The sequence below is a fragment of the Terrapene carolina genome, unplaced genomic scaffold (assembly GCF_002925995.2).
Source record: "Terrapene carolina triunguis isolate 2854851 unplaced genomic scaffold, T_m_triunguis-2.0 Scaffold194, whole genome shotgun sequence".
Lineage (NCBI taxonomy): Eukaryota > Metazoa > Chordata > Testudines > Emydidae > Terrapene > Terrapene triunguis.
The window spans coordinates 13,266,745-13,284,039 of NW_020664545.1; the positions used below are offsets into that span (position 1 = coordinate 13,266,745).

At 60.5% G+C, this 17,295-nt stretch overlaps 1 protein-coding gene across 1 annotated transcript in view; it reads right to left on the reverse strand.

The window, feature by feature from the left end:
* Nucleotides 1–3,170: 3,170 nt before the first annotated feature.
* MATK (megakaryocyte-associated tyrosine kinase) overlaps nt 3,171–17,295 on the reverse strand; it is a 27,084-nt gene continuing 12,959 nt past the window's right edge. Inside the window, exons 2-13 of the mRNA XM_024203218.1 lie at nt 15,199–15,263; nt 14,208–14,321; nt 13,472–13,587; nt 12,505–12,724; nt 11,167–11,260; nt 10,815–10,880; nt 10,250–10,349; nt 6,748–6,832; nt 6,194–6,267; nt 5,520–5,715; nt 4,712–4,798; nt 3,171–4,335 (exon numbers count right to left, since the gene is read on the reverse strand). Of these exons, the coding sequence (XP_024058986.1) occupies nt 4,153–4,335; nt 4,712–4,798; nt 5,520–5,715; nt 6,194–6,267; nt 6,748–6,832; nt 10,250–10,349; nt 10,815–10,880; nt 11,167–11,260; nt 12,505–12,724; nt 13,472–13,587; nt 14,208–14,321; nt 15,199–15,207 (1,344 nt within the window). The 5' untranslated portion in view covers nt 15,208–15,263 and the 3' untranslated portion in view covers nt 3,171–4,152. The remainder of the gene's footprint in view (nt 4,336–4,711; nt 4,799–5,519; nt 5,716–6,193; nt 6,268–6,747; nt 6,833–10,249; nt 10,350–10,814; nt 10,881–11,166; nt 11,261–12,504; nt 12,725–13,471; nt 13,588–14,207; nt 14,322–15,198; nt 15,264–17,295) is intronic.

A 17,295-nucleotide genomic window follows, 5' to 3' on the forward strand; every position in this document is an offset into this window, starting at 1 on the left:
CTGGACACTGCAAGATGGAGGTTCCTAGGGTTGAGTCTGGGACTGGAGATATTGGCTGGTGTCATTCAGTTGCACAATCTAAGGAGCAGCTTACGTGCCAGAGGCTGTGCCGAGCGGGGTTTCCTGAACCAGTGGTGCCTACATCTGGGACTTACGCACCTGCGTCCCTTCAATATCTAAACCTTGCTCCCAGTTTCTCTGTGCCTCAGTTCCCCTTTGGTACGAGGATCACAGCACATCAAGGGGGGTGGGAGGTGAATCCCTCAAAGGCTGCGAGGGGTTCAGATACTGTGGGGGCTGAGGCCAGGAAGTGCCACACACGGATGGATTTCCACCATGGGGAGATTTTGCTGCATCCAGGCAGATGCATTGGCCTGTTTGCTGGAGCATGTAATAAGCAGAGAGTGCGCACAAGACCTGTGCCCCACGGAAATCCCACGGGAGCGGCTGTGAACGCTGCACATGCCGGCGAGCACCGGTCACTCGAGTGGGTGTGATGGCCACCGTCTGGGCAGCGCCCAGGGCTGAACTGGGACCCGGCTGAGCTAAAAGCACGAGCAGCAATAGACTCCTCTCCGCGGTGGCTCAGGAACAGCCGGGACAGGGCACCACGAACTCGCCAGTGCAGTGCCCTGCAGTGAGTGCCACTGGGACACGGGTCTCAAAATCCTGATTTAACAAAAGGTGTGTGTGTGGGGGGGGAGGGAATTCACAATTTCCCCCACCACAATATTTCCCAACGTTCAACTCAGCTCTAAACGCTGGGGGTGGGGGATGGGCAGAGGTAGCTGCATTTTCAGTGCTAAGCAGCCTGCACTCCAGCTAGCACCAGGGGGACTCAGCACCGGGCCCTGCAGGGTTCAGGAAGGTGCTAAGCATCATCAGGTGGGGGTGGGAGGGTTTGTGCTGGGAGGGGCAGGAAGCCCAGAGCACACGCCCTACCCCCACCTGCCCTGGGGGGTGCTTTGTGGCACTATCGCCCCCCCACTTCAGGTACAGAGATGGAAACATTTTGGAGAGGGTTGGGGGCCCCGTGAGGGAAAATCCCATCCTGGGAGGGTCATAGCGTAAGTGAAGTTTCCAGCCAGGGGAAGTTTAACTAGCTATAGACTGAGCGTGTGTTAGTGGATGCTAGTGTCAGAGGGAATGCGTGCTAATGAGAGCAGGTGTGTGTGTTAGTGTGTGTGCATGCACGAATGTGTGTGCATGTGCTAGTGTCAGCAGGTGTGTCCACACTAGTGTCAGCAGCTGTGTGTGAGTGCACTAGTAGCAGCGGGGGTGTATGAGTGCACACTAGTGTCAACAGGTGTGTGCGTTAGTGTGTGCACTAGTGTCCGCAGGTGTGTGTGAGTGCACTAATATCAGGTGTTTGTGAGAGCACACTAGTGTCAACAGGTGTGTGCATTAGTGTGTGCGCACTAGTGTCAGCAGGTGTGTGTGTGAGTGTGAGTGCACACTAGTGTCAGCAGGTGTGTGTGTGTGAGTGCACACTAGTGTTAGCAGGTGTGTGTGTATGATTATTATTATTTGTATGACAGTAGCACCCACTGGCCAGCCGAGGCTGGGCCCATTGTGCCAAGCGGCACGCAGCCAGAGTACTAGATGGGCCTTGCCATGGAGCGCTTCTAGCCGGCCTAGCCCAGCCCGACCCCGGGGAAGGGTGGAACAGAGGCGCAGCGTGAGGGGTGCAACCCTCACTTGGTGCCAGGGTGTGTTAGTTTAATCCTTTGAGTGGGGTTTAGTGCTGGGGGGGCGGAATTGGCTAACTAGGGAGACCGGGGGGGGGGAGCAGGGCCACAGAAGGCGATTGGGATGGGGGGGTGGTCAGGGCAGGGGAGAGGAGGGAGGGAAGGTAGGCAGAGAGCATGCGGGAGCGGGGTGGGGGGGAAGTGGGCGGGAGGGGTCAGAGCAAGCAGCCAGTCAGCACAGAGGCAATGGCCAGTCAAAGCCACCTGATGCCCGGTCATACCCCGTGTGTGGGCGGCTCCCGGCTGCAGAACCAGCTTCCAGTGCGGGTGGGGACAGGGTGCAGTGTGAACACGGCCTGTGCACTCCCTGGGAGTTCCGTCTTCCCCAGCTCCCATGGCTCAGGGGACAGGGTGCACTGTGAACACGGCCATGGTTTCAATGTGAGAGTGTTTGCCCAGGCACACGTGTGTAGGACCATGCATGTGTGAGCATGTATATGTACATACCATGCATGTTTACGAACATAAGAATGGCCATACTGGGTCAGACCAAAGGGCCATCTTTGCAAGTGTCCACATGTACATGTGGTGCGTGCATATATGGGTGTATGTGCCTGTTCCTGTGTGTTTGCATACATACTGGGCTGCATTAGTAGGAGCATTGCCAGCAGATCGAGGGAAGTGGTGAGGCCTCACCTGGAGTATTGCGTCCAGTTTTGGACCCCCACTACAGAAAAGATGTGGACAAATTGGAGAGAGTCCAGCGGAGGGCAACGAAAATGATCAGGGGGCTGGGGCACATGACTTATGAGGAGAGGCTGAGGGAACTGGGATTGTTTAGTCTCCAGAAGAGAAGAATGAGGGGGGATTTGATAGCAGCCTTCAACTACCTGAAGGGGGGTTCCAAAGAGGATGGTGCTCGGCTGTTCTCAGTGGTGGCAGATGACAGAACAAGGAGCAATGGTCTCAAGTCGCAGTGGGGGAGGTCTAGGTTGGATATTAGGAAACACTATTTCTCTAGGAGGGTGGTGAAGCACTGGAATGGGTTACCGAGGGAGGTGGTGGAATCTCCTTAGAGGTTTTTAAGGTCAGGCTTGACAAATCCCTGGCTGAGATGATTTAGTTGGGGTTGGTCCTGCTTTGAGCAGGGGGTTGGACTAGATGACCTCCTGAGGTCTCTTCCAACCCTGATCTTCTATGATTCTATGTACGAGGGTGTATCCGTGTGGCTGGTTGTGTGCTGCTGTGTATGTATGTTAGGTGTAGATATGTGCCCACTGTCTGCACTTGTGTGTGTGTGTGTGGGGGGGGGGGGGGGTGCATCAGCGTCTCGAGCAAAGAAGCCACTTTCCTTGCTGGCTAATCCAAATGACTGTCGCAGCGTGGGCTGGCCTTCGCCCCACCTGCAACTACTTGGCTGCCACCCAGGTGCCAGGTCTGGGGTCAGGTGACACCTATAGGCCAACTGGCAGCTCGGTGAGGGCGAGCCATGCCAAGCTGGAGCTGCTGGCAGCAAGGGGCAGAAGCCCAAAGAGGAACAGGCTGGAGGGAACAGCAGGCAGCAGGGGCTGAGACACTGGCAAGCAGGGGAAGGCTTACTTGACTGACAAGAGTCTGGCTGGAGACCTCCACAAAGGGAAACTGAGGCAAAGACCGGGCCTGACATCCAGTCGGGCACCCCCTATTACAACGATGCCTTTAGTCACGCAGCTGCTGAGCTAGTTTGGCTGAAGCCATGTTGGTGAATTTTGCCGAATCTCAGCTGGTCCTGATGAATAACGCACAGGCCAGGCAGAGGACAGGGGGACTCTGTTTGTTTTGTGCTGCTGCCACATTTTCAGTCACTAAAACATGAGGGAAACACTTGGAAATAAACATCAGTAGGAGCCTCCGGAGAACTGAGTCCAGGTTCCAAGAGCTGGGAAGCAGCACTTCCTCTCCACCCACCATTCTCCCGCCCCAGCCCCAGCGCAGTCCCTGGACCCTGGAGACGTCCTGGCTACGCTGAACGTTTCCCAGCCTGGCAATGGGCCATTTGCGCTGATTGCAGGAGTGTCAAGGGCTCACATGCTCGAGCAGCCGCCACAGGAGGGTGCTGCTGGCTTGGCACAATGGGACACACTCCTCCCGGCCGTCCCTGAGCTGTGGTTTGTGGCTAGTGGACGGGGGGCATATGGCCACCAGATTGTGATCCACGGGGCCGACTGACCAGACTCATCCTGAACGAATCAGAAACCTGGCAGGTCTGGTTCAGAACTGAGCACCCCCTCGGCGTACATGTACCCACGGGGCACACGACGCCAGTCTGTTCCCAGCCTGTATGCGCTCTCGGAGAGCTGTGCTCGTGGCAGGGACATGCTAGGGCTGCCAGGGTAAATACGGGCCCCTTGGAACCAGTCTCTCAGCCTCGTGCAGGAGCAGGGAGTCGGAGCTGTTGCGGCCCTGGGAGCAGGAGCCACCAGGGCTAACTGTCCCCTATGTGCTTCAGCTCCTTCTGCAGCTTCTCGGTGAGCTTCTTGAAGGAAGGCCGCTTCCCCGGCTCTATCTCCCAGCAGCTCTTCATCAGGGTGTAGAGGGAGGGCGGGCATTCCTCAGGGGCCTCCATCCGGTACCCCTTCTCCACCATCTCCGTCACTTCCTTCAGAGTCTTGGGGGGAGAGAGAGAGAGACCTGCTGTGAGATCCCCGGCTCCCTTTCTGCAAAGTAATGCCATGATCCACCCCACCACCACCCGGGCAGTGCTAAATCCTGCCCACCTCTGTCTGCGTGCTCTCACCCACCCTCGAGCCCCCATCTCCCCCGTGACACAGCCACTCCTGCTGCACTGCTGCTCCCCACGGCAGCTCCATGCCCCACGGAACAGCTGCTCTCCATGGCGCTGCTGTGCTCATGCTTCCCCCACATCCAGGCGCTTGGCATTAGAAAGACCTGAGAAATCTGGTTTAACTGGATCCTTGTGCCATCCAGGCCTTAGCCCAGGGGTGGCAGGAGCCAGCCAGCCCCGGCCCAGGGGGAGCACTCACCATCTTAGAGTAGGGCGCCCGGCCGTAGGAGAACAGTTCCCACAGGAGGATCCCATAGCTCCAGACGTCCGACTTGGTTGAGAATTTCTGCAGGGAATGTGAGGAAGGTGACGCTGCAGCAGGCAGCCACAAAGCCGCGCAGGGCTGGTGACCCAGGCCAGGGATGGGGGGCAGGAGCCTGTATCCCACCTGGTGAACGGCCTCGCCCCATTTCTGGGTGCTCCCGGGAGAGTGGCAGGGCCACACACTGGGGGATGGGCCCTTTGCAGAGAATCTCCTTGGCCCTGGCTCTAGTGTAACTGGCTCTGGGTCTGTAACCAGATGTGACACAGCTGGCTCCACACAGGGCTGGTGCAGGGCTAGTCCCCATGGCAGCCCAGTGGGTGTCGCTTTGCCAGAGGCCCAGGCTGGCTCTTGGGTGTCTCCATGGAACTGGTTTGCCAGCTCCGCCTTGCGCCCTGTTCTCTGTGCACTAGCAATCCCAGAATGCATTGCCACGCTGGTGCCACTCTGCACACGTGTCCCTGGGCACTTCGCCCCCTGTTGAGGCACGACGGGACAGCTGCCCGGATTCTCCCAGAATGCACTGAGACGAAGCCGGCAAGGCAGCGTGGGGGATGCTCAGGCACAGGGAGACGCGCGGCTGCACGGGCACCACCCAAGCATCTTGCTGTACCAGGGTCAGACATGGGCGTCACGGCCTGTGACAAATCTCACTTGGGCTTGCCAAGATGATGTGAAGGGCGGGAGCCCTGCGGAAGGCAGGGCTGGGCCGGGTGGCCCTGCCAGTCCCCTCCCCCTCACTCACATTATTTTTCAGGGCCTCCGGAGCCGTCCACTTGACCGGCAGCTTGGTGTCGTCTACGCCTTTCGGGTCCACCTTGGCCAAGCCGAAGTCACTCACTTTGGCCACGTTCTCCTCTGAGATCAGGATGTTGCGGGCAGCAAGGTCCCTGTGCACCAGCTTCTTGGACTCCAGGTAGTCCATGCCCTGGGAGATGTCCCTGCACGGCGTGGGCAGCCAAAACCAAGGGCACCGGGTGCATGGGGGGAGAAGGGATCAGCTCTATTCAGTGCCCATCTCCACACCTAACCGCCACCCCTGAGCCACAGCCATGCACTTAGCCCCTCACTAAAGAGGACGACTCTTTGCTGCAGCCTGCCTGGGGTGTGCCATCCCTTTGCAGCCTGAATAAGAGCATAACCTAACCCCAGCCTCCGACCTGTGCAGGGCCCAGCTCCACCACTGACTCACTGTGTGGCCCTGGGCAAATCACTTTCCCTTTGGGAAGTGGGGACAATGGCTGGGGCCTGCCTCCCTAGGGAAATGTGAAGCGCTTTAGATTCTCTAGGGGACAGAAGGCAAGGAAAGGGGCCACCTGTGATGAGGGTGACCTTAGACAAGGCTTGTCCTGCCTGCAAGGACAGAATTATCCCCTGCTTGGAGCATCCGGGCCACTGGGGGAAAGGTGCAGGACTCACAGGGCGAACTGGATGAGCTGCTTGGGCTGGAGGACGGATCTGCCCCGTGTCCGCAGGAAGTTGACCAGGTTCCCCTGCCGGAGGAGAGAGAAACGCTTCTCAGAACCTATCGCCTCTTGCATTAGCAAGAGGTTCTGTGTGGCCAGCCCCGGTGACAGGAGCCCTCTGGCCCGCCAGCCGGGCTAGCGCCGCCCCCCAGCCATGCCTCCTCCCTGAACTTACTGCCCCACCTGCAGGATGAGCTGGAAGAACGGTCTCCACGGCCCAGTCAGTCCCTGGCCTCTCTGCGGGGGTTGGGTTTGCAACGGGGCCTATTCCCCGCGAACCGCCCTAGGACCCACCATCTTCCCGGAGAGGAAGGGTTTCCAGTCCCTGCGGAACCAGGCCGGATCTGACCCTGCGGCCTAGCCGTGAACCGCTCTCCAGGCCAGGCGCCAGCCCCTGCGTGCCCGGGGGAGAGGGGTGCTGGAGAGGCGTCTCTGGGGCAAAGGGCCGGTCGGGGACCCTGGTTTGCTCTGATGCAGCAGGGCAGGCTGGGCCCACGACGGTCTCACCTTGCTCATGTACTCCATGACGATATAGAGGCCGTTGTGCAGGATCACACCCAGCAGCCGCACCAGGTTTTTGTGACGGACCTTCCTGGAGGAGGGAACGGCCGCGTCAAGGAAATGCCCGTCCAGTGCCGGGCCGGGGGGAGGGCTCTAACTACATGTGGTACGCACACTGAGAGAGCCCCTGGTTGTGAGGGAGGGGGACACAAGGAACCCCCCCCCACACACACACACACAGCCCCTGGCCTGCAAGGGAGGGGGGCATGGGGAATACACAAACACACACCCAGCCCCTGTCCTGTGAGGGAGAGGGACACAGGGAATTGGGCTGCGAGGGAGGGGGCACAGGGAATACACACACACACATGCAATCACAATCACGCACATACACCCAGCCCCTGGCCTGCAAGGGAGGGGGGCATGGGGAATACACAAAGACACCCAGCCCCTGTCCTATGAGGGAGAGAGACACAGGGAACCCCCTCCCCCCCACACACACACACACACAGCCCCTGGCCTGCGAGGGAGGGGACACAGGGAACACCTGTAACCCACACACTTCCTGGGTGTGGGGTTCTGTCTCATCTAGTGGCACCGAGACCACTTAGAGAGAGCGAAAATGAGTCTCCCCTACAGCCTTAGCTACCAGCCAGTTGACTCTTAGCTCACGCGGTAGCAGCTCATGCCCTAAGATCCCCGGTTCAATCCTGCCCACCAACAACTAGGGTCTGTCAGCGTTACACACACAAAACAAAAGCTGAGCGGCTAGAGCCTAATTCTGCACTGCAGGGGGAACTCTGCAGCGTGCTCCCCGCCATTCGGGCTGGGGCTCACAGGGCCCTGACTGCAGCCCTTGTTCTTTGTGGGGTGAGTATCCTTCAGACTCAAGGTGTGTCGTTAAAGGGAACCCACACACAGCTGTTAAGTCAGAGGACACCGGGCCCAGCAAACCTCCCAGATGTCTCTTCCTATTTAGGGATAAGCCCAGTTCACCCTGCCCTGCGTACGAAAGGCGACGTGGCATTCCTCGGACTAACCGCTGGACGCAGTCACTCAACACCGGGCCAGCTCTGGGTTCTTACAGGGCCCGGACATTCTGCCAAGCTGTGCACCGTGCAGGGGAGGCCACCCATGGGGAGTTTGGGGGCTGCTAATGCTTGTGGGGGGCCCCCACCTGAGCTAAGCTGCCTGCACTGGGGGTAGCTGAACCCCTTGTCCTAGCCATCAGAGCCCTCCACAATTTACCCCACCCACAAGCTCGCCTGTCTGCTCTGCCAGCAATGGGAGGTGGGCACAGGGCACCATCGCCTGGTTCCCCAGCAAGCACCCTGGTCCTTCCCTCTCACAGGAAAAGCTGCCAGTCAAAACCTGCAAAGCCACCACTTCCCCCTCCTCCAACCCACTCGCTGTGGCCCCTGCAGGCCACTGCTCCGCAGGGGCCGACGTGCGACTGCTGCTCCCACCAGCTCGGCAGGGTGCACATAGCTAATCTGTAGGGAAAGACCCTCTTCGTTCTATTAACCCCCACACACTCCCACACCCCCACATGGAGACCTGTTGGCAGTGCCCCCCGCAGCTCCCTGCTGCTCTCGTCCCCCTGCTAGGGCTTGTCTCTTACACTCGGAGCTCTTCCCACAGTAGGGTTGCCAACTTTCTAATCCCACAAAACCGTATACCCTGCCCCGCCCCTTCTCTGAGGCCCTGCCCATGCCCCGGCCCTACTCTGGGGGCCCGCCCCCCACTCACCCCATTCCCCCTCCCTCCGTCACTCTCTCTTCCCCACCCTCACTCACTTTCACCAGGCTGGGGCAGGGGGTTGGGTTGCGGGAGGGGGTTGCGGGCTCTGGGGTGGGGCCGGGGATGAGGGGCTTGGGGTGCAGGAGGGGGCTCTGGGCTGGGCCAGGGGGTTGGGGTGTGTGGGGGTGAGGGCTCTGGCCGGGAGTGGGGCTGGGAATAAGGGGTTTGGGGTGCAGGAAGTGGCTTCATGCTGGGCCAGGGAGTTGGGGTACGGGGGTGGTGGTGCGGGGTCCCAGAGGCGCTTACCACGGCTCCAAGGAAGCAGCCACCAGGTCCCTGCGGCCTTTAGGCACATGGGCGGGCAGGCGGCGCTGTGCAATGCGCTCTGCCTTCCCAGCCAATGAGAGCTGTGGAGCCGGTACTCGGGGTGGGAGCAGTGGAGCCTCCCTGGCTACCCCAGCACCTAGGGGCCGCAGGGACCTGTCGGCTGCTTCCGAGAGCAGCGTGGAGCCAGGGCAGGTAGGAAGCCTGCCTTAGCCCTGGGCCCCCGCTGTGCTGCTGACCGGACATTCACAGCCCAGTTGGTGGTGCTGACCGGAGCCGTCAGGGTCCCTTTTCGACCAGGCGTTCCAGTCGAAAACCAGACACCTGGGAACCCTGTCCTACAGTCACAGATCTTACGGGCAGAAGAGCACAGGCCCGAGAGCCTCGCCCAGTCAGTCCTGCATCCAGCCCATACCTTGTGGCTGAGCTAGAAAGACACATCCAGCCCTGATTTAAAGACTGCAGGAGATGGAGAGTCTGCCGCATCCTTGGCAAGTTATTCCAATGCTTCGCTAACCCCACTGGCTTACTGCTAGTCTGAATCTGTCTAGCAAGTTTTCTCTTCGGGCAGGGGCTGTCCCTCACTACGTGTTTGTCCAGTGCCCTCACGGGGGGGGCTCTGGCCGGATGGAGGCCACCACAATATAATGTAAAAAGGAGTCAGAATAATAAATGATTAATATTGAAATCACAGTCACTGTAAATTATTAGTAATTATTACTAAGGTTCATTATGAAAACACACAATCTCGCTCACAAACACACACAGCTCCCAGTCTCACAGAGGAACGCCAGCTCTTCACTAGGCATGTTTGCTGATCTAGCTACTCCCTTGTGCTAGCCCAGTGGGGTACGGAGAGGTCTTCCGGGGGGGGTGTCGACTCATCTAGATCAGTGTTTCTCAACCTGGGCATCAGGACCCCTAGGGGGTCGCGGGACAGCTTTAGGGGGGTTGAAAGTGCAGGGCCAGTGTAAGGGTGGGGCCAACAGGGCAGTTGCCTGAGGCCTCACATCACAGGGGGCCCCACAAAACTAAGTCACATGCTTCAGCCCTGGGAGACGGGGCTCGGGCCTCAGGCTCCGGAAAGGGCTACAGTAGTCTGGAAAGGTTGAGAGCCATGGTGCTAGACCAGCAAAGCGCGCCTACACGCTGGCCAAACCGCACTTTCATCAGCGTAGCTTATTCCAGCCCCTTCCCCCCCGCCCCCTGTTAGATAAGCTCTCCTAGTACAGCGGCTTAGCCCCCCGAGCAACACAGCTCTACCAGCACAAGTCTGCATGTCAGCCTGCTCTCCATCTCCCACGCACAGCCCCCAGCAGGATCCCTGCATGCTCGGTCATCCCCTGCAGGCTGCCCGTGCCCCTGCTCCCTGCCCGCGGGGGAATCCGGCAGAGCACCGGGGGGCAGCGCAGGGAGCGCCCGCCCAGCCTCCTGGCTCACTTACGTCATGGCAGCGGTCTCAGCGAGAAAGGCCTGGGCGGTGACGTCGCACTTGATGTTCTTCACGGCCACTTTCTGCCCCATGTAATCTCCCTGCAGGACGGCTGCGGGGTGGGGAGAGAGGGTGGTCAGGTGCCAAGATGGCGGCCCCACCCCGGCGAGGGGGAAACGGAAGCAGGGTCTGGGGCAGGGAGGGCACAGCTCTGAGTAGCCCATCCACATCTGGAGGAGGTGAAGGGAAGGGGGGGGGCGACTCCAAGGGTGAGTCCCACCTGGAGGGGTCCATCATGGGGTGGCTCCTAGGGGCCTGGTATGCACGTCCGCATGATAACTATTCCCCCAGTCCATCCCAGCCACGAGGCCCTCTCTGCTTAGCCTCCCATGGCTCCCACTGGGCATGCCGATGGGAGCAAGGGGGTGTGCCCAGCGCTGCCCGGCTGTACAGAGGGACTCAGCCGCCAGGGCTGCCCACCCAGCCTGCTCCCCAGAGCTCAATCCGTGCACTGGGTGGGCAGGGCCTCATGCCACCTCAGGATCCACCCCCTGCCTGGACCGACCCGAGCACTCACCTCCGAATTCTCCTTCCCCAATCTTGTCTCCCAGTGTGAGGTGCTGCAGTTTCAGTAACCAGCCGGCTGCAGGCGAGAGGAGATTGGCTAGTTACAAGGGGCAGAGCTGGATCTTCCCCCCATGTCAGGCCTAACCCAGCTCGAGGCACCTCCGTGAGTTGAGTGCGAGTTTCACACCCCATAAGCTCCACCCTGGCAATGGGCTTCCTTGGCCGGAGCTCCCAGCTCTGTCACTCGAGAACGTTGGACCCTGGGGATTTTACCTTCCCCCCCAAAGTCCCAGCCACTTGCCCTAGTGTCCCCGTCCCCCTTCACCCCCCACCCCTGCAGTCTGCAGACAGATCCCTCATACCCTTGGCCAGCTCCTCCTCAGCAGACTTCATCCCGGGCTTTGGTTTGGGTTTTACCAGCTTGGTGCAGATGGCTCCCTGGTCCTTCATATAGTGCTGCAGACCAACAGAGAGAGTTACTCAGGCTCACAGCTGCTGCACCCTACAGCACAGCGTTATGTCAGCCCTACCGGGCTGCTCTGGCCCAGGGTGCTTCTGCCACTGAGACCCGCCAGAGAGAGCAGGACTGGCAGCCCAGCGGGTCCCATACCACCCTCCCCACTCTGCAATGGAGCTGGAGCGGCTTACTGTGCCGGAGGTTGGGCTGCTCCCTGCCATTCCCTGCAGGGGGATTTGTTGAGACTCTGTGTTTGTGCGTGCGCACGCGCAGCAGACCCCAGTGACGGTGAAAGGGAGCTGGGATGAGCTCATCACAAAGTGACCAGTAGGGGGCGCTGTACAGCCAGGACAGCTCCTCTCCTAGCCCCGCCCCCACTGGGAATGCGCTGCCACCCGCCCAGCCCAAGTCCCTACCAAGCCCTCTAACCCAGAGCAGGAAGACAAGACTGGCCTGGCCTGGCCAACAGGGCCTTGGCCAAGGCTGCAGGAGACCTGGGTTTGATTCCTGGCTCAGCCACTAGTGCTCTTGGGCAAGTCACTGAATGTGCCCATCTGTCAATGGAGATCTGCCCCCTGCCACCCGGTGGGGCTGGGCATAGGCAAAACGGCTCAGGATTGGCACATGGGACTCCTGAGGGCTATTCCCAGCTCTGTGGCTGATTCACTGTGCAACCAGGAGTAGGCCACTTCTCTGTTTCAGTTTCTCTGCCTGTTAAGTAGGGATAAAAATACATCCCTGCTTTGCAGGGCAGGGCTTATTCCCCAAATGTGGGTGTCAGCAGCCCTGGGCTGGGAGGTGATGCAGAAGGCCTGAGGATGACTGTTAAGAAATAGCAGATTCCACTTCCTTCCGCCGGGTTTCAGCAGCAGCTCTATATTTAGATCGGGCGGTTTTGGCTGACAGCAGCCGCGCAGCTTGGGAACAGAGCACTGAGAAGATAGGGAGGGGCCAGCGGGGCAGTGACCTTCTCCCAGGGGCTGTTGGTCTCAGAGGGGGTGGGGAGGTGGGCGGTTGGCTGGATGCAGTGCAGGAGCAGCTCGCCCACCGCCCCCTCCCCGGGATGGAGCATCTGCTTGTCTAGGTTCTTATGCAGCCCCGGAGCTGAGCCCGGGTGCTGTTGGGCCTGATGCTTTTGCTCTGGTTAGTTTCTTTGCCCAGTGGAGCCCACATTGACCCCAGGGAGCTGTGCCTGCGCCAGTTGCCACGGGGGGCTGGGACCCTGGGTAGGCGTCCCGCTGACCTCGATCATGTCAATGAGGTTGTAGAAGCAGATGGAGGCGTCGATGCTCAGCTGGTTCTCCTGGTAGATGACGCGGTAGTGGATGACCTCCTGGCCGAAGCTGACGCACAGCACGTAGTCCCCGGGGTGCCGGATGGACTCCCGCACCAGGAAGAGCCCGTCCTCAGGGGGCTGGAGCGCCTGCACGGCCTCCACACCAGAGATCTTCCCGTGGAACCAGCTGGGGGACAAGGAGGAGAGGGCGCCTGAGAGGAAACACGCTACATGCGCTAGGGAACCGGCCCCAGCTCCGCACATGAGCAGTACGGCGGAGACCTCCTCATCCCTCCTGAGCTCCCTCCCATCCCGGGGAGTGCGGGGAAGGGGCGGGGGGGTGAGCTGCTCCTGCACTACATCCAGCCAACCGCCCACCTACCCACCCCCTCTGAGTGCCACGCTAGAGACCAACAGCCCCAGGAGAAGGTCACTGCCCAGCTGGCCCCTCTCCCAGCCAAAGCAGGGCTGACCCCTGCTCGCTCCAGTCTGGTGGGGGGGGGGGACACTCCAGGGGAGGCCCACGTAGCCAGACATCCAGCCTGTGGCTAGGGCCAATCCTTGATGCTTTGGGGGAAGGGCAAAAAGCACCCACAATGCACCTGGCCAACCCCATGCAGCTGACTATAGAGCGGGGAATATCCCCTTCCTGACCCCTGCAGTGACCAGCACGCGGCCTGAAGCCTGAGATTCGAGCTACCCCTACATCAGCCAGTAGAGCTGTAAAGTGACCCGGTCTCCCCCCTTACTAGACGTGACCTGAGCCACGGCAAGGCCCACGGCCCGGTGCATGGCGTTAACTCCCAGGTGCTCTGGGTGGCTGTGGGTGCCAGCTGACCCCAGCCAAAAGTGGGAAGGAAATCGGTCTCCTTCATAACGCGAGCACACCCCATGCCACAGTGCTGGCGCTGCCAGCGGGCTCGGCTGTACTCACGGCATCAGGCTGAGCTTGGGGTCGACGCGGATGGCTTCGCGCTCCCGCACCGAGCTGGCCAAGAGCAGCCCCTCCTCGCCGGTGTCGTGGTGTTTCGCTTGGTACCAGCCTTTCTGCTGAAGGGGAACGTGGTGGGATCTCGATGCCATTGGCACTTTGGGGGGAGGGGTCTTACACCCCGGGGGAAGGGGCATCTGGAGACAACTCCACTAGCCCACCTCCAGCTCTCCTCAACCCCCGACTCCCTCCACTGGCGGGTTCTCATTGCTGCTCTGACGGGGGGTGGCAAGGTGGGAAGGGAGCGGTGTGGAGGAGGGGCGAGGTCGGGGGGGGACGGACGGTGGGGTGGTGCCAGGTGGGATCCTGCCGTCCTAGGCTAAATCAGAGTCTGACCCTGCCGGCTCTATACCCATGCTCCATGGCGCGTGTTACAGCAGCTCCTCGGGGCCCATGCGGCTGGGGGCCAGGCTCTGCACACACACAGCTAAGGAAAGGGGGTCCCTGCCCCACAGACCCCCCTAGAGGGAGGCGGGGGGCTTTTGCCCCATTGCCAGGAGAACGTGGGCAAGCAGCCGCTGCCCCTTCTGTGGGTCCCTTCACAGCAGTTTGCCCTCGAGAGCCGCCCCTCCCACAGTGCTCGTGCGCCAGGCTGGAGCCAGCCGGCCTGGCCCTCTGGGCTCGTGTCCCATGTCCTGCGCCCAGCGTTCCCCATATGCCTCCGCGCCGCCCAGCTCACCTCGCAGACCTTGACGATGGTGACGATGTCGCCTTTGCGGAAGGCGAGCTCGCGGGCTTTGGGCTTGGTGTGGTCGTGCTTGGTGATGCACTGCGTTCCCGGCAACCAGCGTTTCTGTGGCAACAGGGGGTGGCATGAGGGCAGCTGGCAACAAGCTAGGGCTCCCCCCTCTTCCCCTGGCAGCTAGACACGAGACTGTCGCCCCTCCAGGTGGGTGTAAGGGGCACGCTCTAGGGGCTGGCTGAACCCCCTGCAGGACTGCAAGGGCGAGACAGGCACCTCCGCGCTGTGACTTTGGGGCACTCCCCACCCGAGCTGCACAGCTGATCAATGGGCCGAGCGGGTATGACACAATGCCAGGTATTGCCGGGCAAACAGGTGCCAACTAGGCAATGGCAGAGGGGCATGCAGGCGCTGTAGGTTAGCTAGGAAGACAAGCAGTGTCATGCCAGATGGGATCAGCTCCCCCAGTGCCAGCTGCTGCAGGAGAAGGGGCGCGTAGCCCCATTAAGGGACAACGGGACAATTATCTGCCCATGGTGGAAGGTTCTTCCTTGCTGGCCCCAGGCAGATAGCGGCTGGTTTATGCCTTGGAGCTCGAGGGAATAGATCAGACCCTGGCACCGGGGGTTCCATAAAGGAGGAGTGGAGGGGCTAGGCCCCCCATGCATTTGGAGATGGTCCCAGGGCACAGCCCAGCCCAAGGGCGGTGAGTGGGTGAAGGAGAGGAGGGAAGACCTGCGAGTGCATGGGGGGAGGGAGTTAGCGGGATTTCACCTTGGGGTGTCACATTCAGTGACCAGTGGTGCCTGCACAATCTGCCCCCCTGTGTGGCTGTGTTCCCCAGGCTGCCCATTTGCATGGGCTCATGCACACTACAGGCACTGGGGTCTGAAAATCCAGCCCTCCAGGAAAGAGAAAGTCAGCCACGCTCCGGGGTTTTTGTGCCGCCAGGGGCCCTGCGAGGGCTGGAGCAGCCTGCACCACTTACTGTTGACATGCTGCCTGGCTCATCAGCGCATCCACAGCTGCTCTGGGGAATCCAGCAGCAATCACCTGGGAGGAGACAGAAATGGCCATTGGTCTCTGGACTGCAGAGAAGGAAGGACCGCAGGGGCCAACCCTGTCTCCACTCTGTTGGGGTTTTCTTGTTCAAAGAGAAACTGTCAAGCAAACATTAGAACAGCTGCTGCGCTCCACCCCAGAAGCAGCTGCCTTTAGTCTGGGGTGAACTGATTCCCACTGTGTCGTGCAGTTGTGAAGAGCTTTGGGATCCTTCGAGGTGTAGACATGGGCGATTACATGTCACTGTTATTATTAGCAAGGCATTTTCCCCTCTCAGCACCACAACTGCCCGTGAGTGTCAGTGTGAAGGGGTGTGTTCACACCTGGCAGGTCTGAGCTGAAGGTGTTTATGGTGACAACCGTGAGCCAGCGTCTGACCCAACACCAAGTGGCCTGGGTAAGGTTGTAGCAAGATGCTGATCTTTGTGACAAATGATCACATGGCCTAACACGAGCCTGGTAAACTGTTCAGCCACCATCACATAAGGTCCTTTCAGACCAAGACGTGGTCCTTCCCACTGACAGCCTCCAAACACATCCCAATCATCCCTTCATTACCTCCAGCCCCTCCCCAATACGGCAGCATCCCGGCTTTGCAGCAGGATTCTCAGGCGCTCGGCTCTGGCCCATCTCTGCTCCCACTGAAGGCGCTGGCCGGCTTCTCCCTGAGGCCAGCTGGGAGCACTTGGGAGAAGCCCCCGCCCCTCCCCCCCGAGCTGTCTTGCCCAAGGCCACCCAGCAAGTCAGTGGCAGAACCAAGACTAGGACCTAGAAGTCCTGACCCCCTGGTCCCTCTGCTGTCCCCACAAGGTCACCTGCTTTCCTAGAGCCCGGACTAGATGTGACGAGCCAGGACTCCCCTGCCCAGCTCTAACCACTAGGTCGTAGAGTTTAAAGGCAGAAGGGACCCCCAGGCCATCCGGCCTGACTTCCTGGAGATCACAGCCTCCCCCCCACACCCCTAGCCCCTGCACACTGATCCAACAACCGAAACGAGACCAAGGTATTACAGCCCACAGGAAACTAGACTGGTCTGTGCCACAGACACAGCACAGGAGGGGCCGAGGGGCCCCAGTGCCCGAGGCCCCCGCAATGGCAGGGAAATGAGTGAGAGAGACCCAGAGAACCCTGACAAGTGACCCGCAGCCCCACGCTGCAGAGGCAGGCGAACCATCCCCCCTCCCCCCCAAGGTGACCGCCAGCCTGACCTGGGGCAAAATTCCTCCCTGACCCACACTGGGCGATGGGTTAGTCCCTGGGCATGGGAGTAAGGGCCAGCCAGCCAAGCACCTAGCTAGAGAGAACATCCAGTGCCACCTCGGAGCCCTGCCCCTCCCCATCCAGTGACCCAGCCCAGCCCTGCCCCTCCCCATTCAGTGCCACCTCAGAGCCCTGCCCCTCCCCATCCAGTGACCCGACCCAGCCCTGGCCCTCCCCGTCCCTTGACCCGGCCCAGCCCTGGCCCTCTTCATCCAGTGACCCGGCCCAGCCCTGGCCATCCCTGAGGCTTCAGAGGAAGGAGATAAAAAACCTCACCAACAGTCCAGCCCTGTATGTGGGTGTATGCGGGGGTGGGGGTCACTGCAGGTGGCCGGCTGAAACCCAGACGCATGAACGTTTAGGAAGTTAGGAAGAAAAACAGAAGTGGCCCCAGAGCTGCTGGGCCCTGCCCCCACCTGGGCTCACACACTCTTTCCCTTTTCTCGTTTCTGGGCGGGTCAGTTCTGTGCATGGGAGGAGGGTGTGGAGCCCCTTGCACATCTCTTACATGTCCCCTTCCCAGCTCAGACCAAGCCGATGAACTTTTCCCTAGAAACCCACCTCCCAGAACAAGCAGGGTTTTTTCCTTTCAAGAAACCTTTTCCTTCTGTAACTGGTCCCAGCCAGGCACTCAGGGCTTCACCGCGAGCTGTCAGCAGTGCAGTCCCCAGGGCCGGCTCCAGGCACCAAGCACCCAGGCTGGTGCTTGGGGCGGCACCTGGAGGGGGGCGGCGGCGCGGCGCTCTGGCCGCGGGGGGGGGAG